Genomic DNA, 10,930 nt, shown 5'->3' on the forward strand with positions numbered 1-10,930 from the left:
CCCTAGAACCTCAAAGTTCCAGGTATCAACCCGTGCCAGGAGTCAAATCTGAATGAAAAAGGCAGAGGTCTAGCCTCAGTCCTTAGCAGACCACTTGCTTATTAACAGCACGTATGTTGTATTAGCATTCGAGTAGCCAGCTTTAAAAAAAACGAGGTTAGGACAAATTCTAATGCAGATGATTCTCAGCCAAACAGGCTCGGTTTCCCCAGCAGCGGGGCATATCCTGTAAATGGCTGTTACTAGGTATAGGCGTGAATGTGCTCCCCTGAGAATGCAGACAGGGCCAAGTTGCTCAGCAGGAGAAAGAAACCCTGAAGAAAAGCTGAGCTGACCCGTCCAGGGTGAAAGCTCCGAGGGCAATGCTCAGTTCCTTTGCACAGTGCCACCCGCTCTCCAGCTCTCCGGAAGAGTCCTGCGCTCCTGGAAGCCCCACTTCCCAATATGTTTAATGTCCCGATCCTAAGCCACTTCATGGGGTATCTAGACTCTTCCCAAAAGACCACACTATTTCTATGGAATCTAGACTGAGATCGCACTGAATCTGTAGGTCTCCTGGGTCTGGCATCTATAAAACACTGATTAAGGAAAGAAAGGATACAAATGGAGGCGTGGCCAACGCTCATGGATCAGAAGAACTGATCGTGTTAAAGGTTCATCCTACCCAGGAGATTCATTTACTTGGGAAAATTTAAGTATTTTTAAGTTAATTTTATTTTATAGCTATTGCAAATGAGGGTTTTGTTTTTTAATTTTTGGATAGTCTGTTGCCAGTGTCTAGAAATGGCTTTATACATTACACCTTTGTTGAACTTTCAGCCTCAGTGTTCTGTCTGTGAACTGCACCTGTATCTGTCCTAGCAGAGCTTCCCCCATGGCATCTTTAGTATTTTCTGTATATAAGGCCACATAAGAAGAGGAGATGATTTAGTCTCTGTCCAATCTAAATGTGTCCTGTTTCCTCTTTTGTCTAGTTTATTCAAAAAGGATACCTAGTGTGGTATCCAACAGAAGCAGTGAAATTGTCAGCCCTGGTTTTCCTTGATCTTAGAGAAAAACTTTTGACTTTGAATTAATGTATGAGCTCTGAATTATGACATTTGCTGTGTTTGTTATACATGGCTTTTGTTGTGTTGTATTGTGTGTGTCTGTCTTTCTGTCTGTCTGTCTTTCTTCCTTCCTTTCTTCCTCCTTTCCTTCCTTCCTTCCTTTTCTTCCTCTCTCCCTTTCTTCTTTTCTTTGAGACCTGTCTCTCAGGGTGCATCCTGCACATTGCTTCGCTAAGAGCCCTCACTTCCCAGCCGGACACGCCCACTTCCCCTTGCTGCAAGCAAGGAATCTGGACAGAACTGTGATCTACAGCCTTCCCCAGAGCTGGGCATAGATTCCCAGACTGTTCCTCCTCCAGATACCTGCTTCTACTCACATAGGTTCTCTTCTCCTGACAAGAAAGCTGATCACAATTTGCATCTCTGGTCAGGAAATCAAAGGGTGGAGTGTGGCTGGTGTCACACATATGAGCAATGCAGCCAAGGAGCAAGTCCAAGTGAGACAGGCTCGGGCTGGGAAACTTATGGTTGGTAGAGCAATTCTCATCTCTTGACAATTACAATCTTGTGTTTGTTCTGACCTGTTTGTTATTGTTTCTTGAGACAGGGTCTCATTTAAGCCCAGACTAGCCCCAAACTCCCACTCACAGTTTGTGGTATCAAAACTAGTACCTCATTCCTCTCATACCTGCTTGGCAAGCACTCTACTAACTGAGCAACTTCCCCAACCCAAATTTGTGTTTTCATGAGGGCAAATTAAGACTTTTAAAAAACAATTTTTGAGCCAGAAATAGAGATAAACACTTTTGATCCCAAAACTCAAGAGACAGAGGCAGGCAGGTTTCTGTGAATTCAAAGCCAGCTTGGTCTACATAGCAAGTTCCAAAACAGCCAAGGCTACATAGTGAGACCCTGTGTCAAAAATCAATTTTCACATCCCTTAAGGAACAGTCAGCGGTATTTGGTGCTTTAAACTGGGGTTTAAACTCACAGTGTCAACATCACCTGAGTCTCTATTTACGTAGACGCTGGTATCAATGGGAAGCCTGCATCCCAGATAAAAAGACAGAACAAAACACATATAAACAGATGGAGAAAAATAAAAACAATTGAGAAATAAAATGTCACATAAGACATGAAATGAAGACTCCATCAAGTACACATTAAATTAGTATTAATATCTGATTAGGAAACAGAGCTGCCAGTCAACTAAGCTACCCCACCAGCTATAATGGATAGAGTTTATCTTTGAACAGATGAAACAGTCTAGAGAGACCTTTAGGCCCAGGCCTCAGGGAAGTCACACTCCGGGCTTCTCCAATATTGACATCCATTAGAATCCCCTAGCTTGTCACAGAGCAGCGTCTGGCTCCACAGCCCGGGAAGACCTAGAGACTGCATTTCTTATGAGCACCCACATGAGGCTTGGGAACCCTGGGAGAGATCGCCTCTGCTAAGCTGAGGATGTGAGGACCTCGGCTTAGGATGTCCCTGGTGACAGCTGGTGCACATGAGAAAGAAGGCTAAATTCAGAAGCTATCACCTAAGCTACGTGGCAGATACTGGCCTGAGCCCTTACACAGAGACCCCCACCTAGTCCTCATCATAAACCAGTAAGAAATCATCTCTGCTTTATAGACCCTGCAGCAGAGGCAGGTCTTAATTTCCAACCATGCTGTAGCATGTGGACCAAGCCACTTAACGTATTAGTCAATTTCCTATTGCATAAAGTCTTTAGACAGCATGTTTCTCCTGGCATTGAGAAGTGACTGGCAGGTCTGAAATGAGGTGATCGTGGGAAATGGGAAGGAAAGCTTTCCAGGTTCTGAAATCCTACCCCAGAGGACAAGACTGCTATGAGCAGTAGGCCGCCCTAGGTGGGCTCGGCGAATTCCTAATTCTTGCTCCAATGGCAGGTAAGTAATCACCTGTTAGTCTGATGGCATGACCTTCGAAGCACGCTTGGTTAAATGGAGTAATCCTCTCAGCACTTGGCACTCATGTCTGAAACAAAGCTCGGTGATGAAGTTCTAGAACCCCCAGGGCATCCTGACCAGATGCAGACTCAACCCCTTGTGGAAAACCAAGAGACAAAGCACTGAATCCAGTAGCTGGAGATGCAGGGGCCCTTAGACTGTCTCTCCACAACACAATACGCCATGTGCTGACTTTAAATGGAATGTCTTGTGTGCTGGCAGGTGCTGGAAGAGTGTGTGTATGTAGACTACCTTTTCCTGCCTGAAGACTAGACTTGCCAAAGAGGAAAATAACTGCCTTCAGTTTCTCTAACTTTCAGGAACTAAGCCTGCCTAGTACAGGATGAAGACTGAGAGGACACCACACCTGGACAGACTTTGTCTGTCTCCTGAGTCCATTCAACTTCCAAAAAGAATGGTTTTCCAGGTCATTCATTCTGCCTAAAAATCACTGCCCCTCAAATATGTCCTACAGTCCCTCATTTCCCTCTCCCTTACAAAGAAGGGCATAAGGGCGTCTGAACCTTGCAACACTCACTCACTGTCCTGTGATGTCCCTCTGGTAGGGTAATAAATTTTCATACCTTATCACTTGTCAATCTAGTCTTAGACCTCTCAAGGACAAAGGAGATGCTTTCTTCTCGACCCTCTAGAGCCCTAGGAACGGGAATCCTGCTGGGGATTATTCTGCTTACAAGGATAAAACATGAGGTAAGCAATTCCCAAGGCTTACTGCCAAAACATGCCAACAGGCTGAGACCCTGCTGATGGCTTCCTGACTCATTCCACCCACCTTGCCCCCGATGGGGAAAGAATTCATGGGCATTAGTCTCAGCTATTGTCTGGCCAAAGAGTTTTCATCACAACATAAATCCCCTTGCTGTGTTAATGCCTCAGGAACATAAACTTGAAATTACATTCCCAGCCAAAAGGATCTCATCACCCGGTGACCCAGCCCTGACAGGGAATGTTAGTGTTACTAGACTGCAGCCAGACCTGCCCTTTACCAGCTCATGAAGGTCTTGCGTGCCCCAGATATGAAGCCAAACTAGGAGGGGAGACAGAACAGGATTAACATCTGCAAGAGGATACTACAGACCCCAGTTCCTTCATATCCTTGGATACCATTCTTCTCCAGAGGGGCGAGGACAGCAGCAAACAGCCCATCATGGCTAGTGTGTGCAAAGTCAGGATAGGAACGTGCCTCTGGCTACTGCACATTCCCTTCTTATGTAGAAATGCTGCCCCGGCGTGGTACCCTCTTCACGAGCACCTGCCATGGACATGTCCACAGGTGAGCCATCGCCCCTATCTATCCTCCTTTGCTCCTCTTAGAATCCATCTTGGTTGCTTAGCCACAAGAATTCCACTATGTCCTCCCTAACTCGTGACTGGAATTTAAAGCAGTAAAATCAGACACTGACCAATGAAAGAAAAGGTTCTGCTGTTTAGACATCAAAGGCCCCCAAGGCCCATGTGTCAACCCCTTAGTCTCCAGCTTGGAACTGCTGGGAGGTGGTAGAGTTTAGTGGGAGGTCTTCAGTTCATAGGGAATGTGTCTCCAAAGGGATATAGAACCCTGGCCTTTCCTCTTCATCCCCACCCCGACCCCACATCTGGTGACTATAACATAAATAGGCTTCCATTTCCACATGTTGATAGGCTGTCTTGTAGCAGGCACCAGTCAATTAGAAACTGAATCCTACAATATTGTAAGATAAAATAAGTATTTGTTCTTTGAAAGTTGCTAATCTCGAGTATTTTACTACAGTGATAGAAAGCAGACTAATACAGTTTTGCTTCTCAAAATAAAATTTACAAATGAGTAAGATTGACAATTCCCTAACCAAACACAATGAAGAAAAGAAAAGCAGACATAAATCATGAAATTCAGAACTAAAGCCAGAGAGACCTCACTATAGAATCTGGAGGGCAGGCGCACACATGAGAGTGTGCATCAGTGTAAACATGGAGGGCAGGCACACACATGAGAGTGTGCATCAGTGCAAACATGGAGGGCAGGCACACACATGAGAGTGTACATCAGTGCAAACATGGAGGGCAGGCACACACATGAGAGTGTACATCAGTGCAAACATGGAGGGCAGGCACACACATGAGAGTGTGCATCAGTGCAAACATGGAGGGCAGGCGCACACATGAGAGTGTGCATCAGTGCAAACATGGAGGGCAGGTGCACACATGAGAGTGTGTATCAGTGCAAACATGGAGGGCAGGTGCACACATGAGAGTGTGCATCAGTGCAAACATGGAGGGCAGGCACACATAGGAGAGTATGCATCAGTGCAAACATGGAGGGCAGGCACACACATGAGAGTTTGCATCAGTGAAAACACGGAGGGCCGGCACACACATGAGAGTGTGCATCAGTGCAAGGTGCACACATGAGAGTGTGCATCAGTGCAAACACGGAGGGCAGAACGGAGAGTCAAACATCACTGTACATTCCACAACTAAACACCATTATTTATCAGTTAAAACCAACATTTTTAAATTAAAAAACAAAACAAACAAAATTTAAAAAACCAAAGTCCATGAGCAAGTGAGAGTTATTCCAAACAGGGCTGGCTCCACACCAGCAACTCATAATCCCAGTGAATGAGCAACAAGGCAACGTCTCTGTCTATTTTTCCCATGTCGTCATCAAAACATCACCATGCTGAGTACAACAAACAGTCTGGGTTCTCTCCAGGCCTGGATGGAACTTGTCCTACCCTAGCTTATACCCTAACCTAGAGTCAGAACATGGACAGACACACTTGGCTTTGATCTGCTCTGAGCCACTTTCATACCAATGACAGGGAACAGAAATACTCTTTTGGGCCTGCTGACCTAGCACCTGGGTGCCTGGACGAAAGGCACCATTTCTCACAGGCTTCCTTTACACCTAGCCAATGAACACCCCAGACTTGTGTGGGGCAGAAAGAGCCTTTCCCACTTCCAACTTGCTTTGTGAATCCAGAGAACAAGGAGACAGAGAACCCACAGTGATTTGGGGAGGTAAGGAAAACCTCCCACATATGGGAGTTCATTCTGTTCTCTGGGTCATATGAGCCATATGAGGAAGTCAGCCAAGTTTTATGTGCAAAGAGAGGGTCTGAGCCAGGTCTTGTGGTGTGTACCCGTAAAGGAGGAGCAAGTGGTTCAAGGCTCACACAGGCTGCACGATGAGTTCCAGACCAGATAGACCTTCTTTAAGTGACCTTGTCTACAAACGCCAGTGAGGGAGGGTGAGGACAGGAGGAAGAGAAGGGAAGGGGAGAGAGAGAGGAGGGGAGGAGAAGGAAGGGGAGGAGAAGGAAGAGAAAGGAAAAGAAGGGGAGGGGAGGGGAGGGGAGAGAGGGAAAGGAAGGGAAGGGAAAAAAGGATGGGGAAGGAAGGAAAGGGGAGGGGAGTGCTAGGGAAGGGAAAGGAGAAGAGGGAGGGAAGGAAACGGGAGGGGAGGGGAGAGAAGGGAAGGGGTGAGGCTTTGCAAGGCTAGTGACTAGCCTTAATTCAGTTCTTTTTAATATTTAAGTTTTGAAGCACACATAGAAAATCCCAATCAAGTTGGACATCTCAAAAAGGTAAATTCAAGTTCAACTGGCTCTGTCTGGTTGAGTTGGAGTCACCTAACTCCCCGCCTACACAGAGGCTAAGAGCACAGCAGGCAGATTTGCAGCAGGGGGGTGGGGCTCTGGAGAGGTTTCTCTAATCCTTGCTGATTGCCCTGTTTAAAGAGGAACCAGGCCACAGGTAGCATGGACCTTCCTATAAAAAAAAAAATGTATGCAATAGTCAGGTATCCTTTAACCAGCCCCAGGCACAGCGCTGTGGTCCTCTAGCTGGCACAGTGACTGTGAGGAGGACTTCTCTAGAGTCTATCACTCAGCCCTAAGTATCAGTCAGCTTTGGAGACCTGCAGAAAGGAAGGGATTCAATCCACGTGGATACCTAGAAGCCCATGCCAGTTGCTGCTGCAGCAATACACCAACATCCCCTGAGTCTGCTCAAGTCCTGGGAGAAGAGGTGAGGAGCTGCTGCTAAGGTGATATGGTGAAAAGGGAAGAGCGCTTCTGGATTCTACACCTCTGCCATCTTCGTCCCTTCTGCCTCCCTGCCCATGTGTAGAGCCCAGGGCCACACCTGCAGAGGGGAGACACACCTCCAGTTTAGTCCTAACAACCTTCAAGTCGCTTTTGCACTTGAGCATAAATTCTCCTCTAGAATCTCTTGAAAGGCGAGACTTTGGGTTGTAGCCCCACTTCCTCAGCCTTCCCATGCCTCTTCCTGTCAACATCAAAATGTGTCCTGCCAGGCCTAAGACTCAGTCCAGGCTTGAGTGTCCATAGCAGCCAATGCAGAGGCACGTGTGAGACTTGCTTATTTGGGAGGCTGTCATACCCAAAACCCGTCATTCTGCCAACCAATAAAACAAATGCATCAGGCCTACCAAGAGCGCCTAGAAAAGGGGGGCAGACAGAACAAACAAGTTTTGTTTCAAGGACTGCGAACTCAGCATCCTTTCCAGGGTGCTTTCCTCTAACCATGCAAGGAGAAGCACCAACACTGCTCAGATCTTCCGATCTGCAATCAGCTTCACTATGTGGTCAAAACCAGACCAATTTTTATGCATGCCTCCTGCCTAAGTCGACACATTCTTTCTGAGGTTGGTTCACACCTTTCAGAGTCAACTAAGCAAGATTTAACTCAGAGCACTAACAACCAGAGAGATCCCAAGGGAAAGCGCCCACACCACCACTCCTTCTATGCTACACTGTAGCACTGGTTTTTTGCCTTGAGTCTATTACTAGATCTCTGTTCTAGTATTTTCAAAAGACCTACAAGAAGGGTTTTTTAAATGCAGGATTTCTTTTCAAACATCCTGAAACTGATTGATTTCTAAAACATGCAAGGAGTGTGAGATGCCGGCACGTATCTTGTGGATGTCGAGTGGGAGGCAGATTTAAATACTGAGTCACGGCACAGCACCTCGTGCACAGTAAGTGGGATCCCACGATGACTCTAACAGGGAGAGTCAGACACATCATCCGCACCTGTTGAAGTCTGGGGGAAATGCTGCAAGGAAATAAAACACCCACAAAAGATGAGGTGCAGCTGGATTCCTGGTTCCTGTTCTGGGTGTTTTCAAAGGACCTGCGGGGCTACACCCAGTGTGGATTGTCTGAGCCAAGTGCTGCCCTCCTAACCCTAGAGCAAGGGCATTCTTCCTACACTTTACCTCTATGGACGTAGCTGCTCTATGCTTGACCCATGTCGAAGCTTGTCAAGAGGTGAAGATCTGACCCCTAGATTATGTGGCCCTTACCTCCATATCCTCGGGACCCCTCTGTGCTCTCTCCTGACAGACAGATCTTTACAAGCAATGTTCATGACAACATATTCAGCCATGAGTGTTCTCATATGTAAAATGCTATAATTAAAGGATGAGGCCAAATCTATACAGTGAACCCTTCACATCCATGAGGTAGTTCTAGGACCCTCAGAGATACCAATGGATAGGTGGTCAAGTTTATTACATAAATGGCTTAATATTTGTGAAGAACCTATGAATCCTTCTATATACTTCTTTTCTTTTTCTTTTTGAAACAGGTTCTCATGTGGCTCAAGCTGGTTTCAAATACAATATGTAGCTAGGTATGACCTTGAACTCCTGCCCCCCAGCTTACACCACACAAGTGATGGGACTACAGGTGTGTGCCATCATACCCGGCCTCCACATATGTTAGGCACACATATGTTAGGTAATCTACATGGCCTGCAATAGTAACACAATGTAAGTGCTGTGCTCATAGTTACACTGTACTGCTGAGGGGATGATAGAGCAAAAGTCTGTCCATCTTCAGAAAAATGCATTTTTAAAGTATTTTAAGCCATGATTAATTGAATGCGCAAATCCTAGGTATATGGATGTATATGGTACACACATGTATACATTTCATTCTACACACACATACACATATATGTTCCTTACAAATATGTAAGACAAACCTTTTACTAACAAATTTAGCATTCATCATGGTTTTTCCCAGTTCTTGAAATAAAACCGAGTCCTTTAAGGGAATACAAGTTTCCTTTGCATAAAAACAATTCTTTTTCATCCTGAAATTTTTAGACACCAGGAAGTAAAAATCTGTCTGTAGGAAAATGCAACATGTCACCCACAGATAATTTTGTACAAAGGGTTGGAAAGAGTTTCTCATTGTGCCTTGCTATCAAATAATAAATTAGAGAGGGGAGTCTCTCAAACAGTGAACTGCTATATTGTATTCTGTCTCCAAATGGAATGCCCTGGGTCTCCAGAATACAGCAAGGACTCCTGAGTGTCCTCTAGCTTTCAGACCCAGAAAGTGACTCTTGCCCTACTCAGCCGTGGAGGTGAGGGAGGAAGGAAGGGAGGAGGAGAAGAGAAAAGGGAGGGGAGGAAGAGTTGAAGGGAGGGAGGAAGAGTGGAAGGAGGGACACAGGGGAGGAGACAGGTGGGATGGAGTCAGGAGGAACAGGGAAGGAAGGAGGGACACAGGGTACAAACCTCCACCAGTCTCCAGGCCTCACTGATGACGGCGTACTGCAGGCGGTTCAGGACGAAGCCGTCAATCTCCTTCAGGACTCTCACTGGGGACTGCCCAATCTTCTTCATCAAGGCATAGGTTCTGTCCATTGTGGCTGGAGCTGTCTCTGGGTGGGGCACTAGCTCAACCAGGGGGACATAATATGGTGGATTGACCTTAGGACAGGGGAGAGAAAAATAAGAGGGTCAAGGCCATGGCCAACAGCCAGGTGTTGTTCTGGCTCACTCTATCCACCTATGTCAAAGTGGCAACTTTCGAAAGGTCCCTAGATGCTACATCTAAAGATAGGTCTTCAGAAAGGAATGCACACATAGAATTGTATGGTTTTGCCTTTGAAAAGAACATACAAGTTGTCCCTTGTCATCCTGTATACATTTATGGAGAACCCATAAAAGTGTTCCAACCTCCTCAGGACAAGGTTTCTCCATCAGTAACTGACGTAGCTTTACCCTTTCCCACTTTCCCTTGCTGGTGTTCTCAGGCTCAGCCATTCTCCTGTGCCTGTGTTAAGAACAAGAACAGAAAAGCCAGGTGTGGTGGCTCACGCCTGGGAAGGTGAGGCAGAGGACAGACAGACACTAGCTTGAGTTGTGAGTTCCCAACCGAGTAAGCAAAAACACTCCACAGACAGAACCTACCAAAGCCTAGCTCTTCCCTGATTCCTCCTGGTATACCTCACCTACTTTGGCAACCTCGTGTCCTGTTCTGTTCTGGAAATCAGCAGGCCACACAGCATCTCAGCAGCCTTACATCTTGGAGTGGCTAAAGGCAGGAGAAACCCAGTGGTGTGGCTCCCAGCTCTGATTTTTCTCGGTTCACACTTGGTTCCTTGGCTATTTCCCATGAAGAAGTACCAAACATCCCAAGAAAACACAGGCTTAGTGGTACCTAATGAGCCTGTACTGTGCCAGTCTGGTCCGTGGGGAAAGTCCCTCAATGGCTTTTACTCTGTACACAGTGATGACTGTAGATGGTCACACAGCTATCCTCCACAATGACTTCTAATACTGTGTGTGTGTGTGTGTGTGTGTGTGTGTGTGTGTGTGATGCTCCTGTGTGTGCATGCTTGTGTGTGTGTGTGTGTGTGTGTGTGTGTGTGTGTGTGTATGCAGGTGTGTATGTGTGCTTGTGCTCGTGCTCGGGCACACTTGTGTGTGCATGTGCATGTGAGTGTGTGTGTGAAAGGTACCACTTCAAAAAGGCAACTGGTTTGCTCAAAGATATGCTTTATGATTTTAATATTATTTTAAATTGTATTTTATTTTATTTGGTTTTAAAAATCAACTGTTGATAGGATATTCACTATGTAGTT

At 46.1% G+C, this 10,930-nt stretch overlaps 1 protein-coding gene across 1 annotated transcript in view; it reads right to left on the reverse strand.

Annotated features, from left to right (window-relative positions):
• Positions 1 to 10,930, reverse strand: part of Cryl1 (crystallin, lambda 1) — a 123,450-nt gene that overhangs the window by 18,981 nt on the left and 93,539 nt on the right. The window contains exon 5 of the mRNA NM_030004.3: positions 9,579 to 9,773. Within this exon, the coding sequence (NP_084280.2) occupies positions 9,579 to 9,773 (195 nt within the window). The remainder of the gene's footprint in view (positions 1 to 9,578; positions 9,774 to 10,930) is intronic.

Source organism: Mus musculus, chromosome 14 (assembly GCF_000001635.26).
Source record: "Mus musculus strain C57BL/6J chromosome 14, GRCm38.p6 C57BL/6J".
NCBI classification, from domain to species: domain Eukaryota; kingdom Metazoa; phylum Chordata; class Mammalia; order Rodentia; family Muridae; genus Mus; species Mus musculus.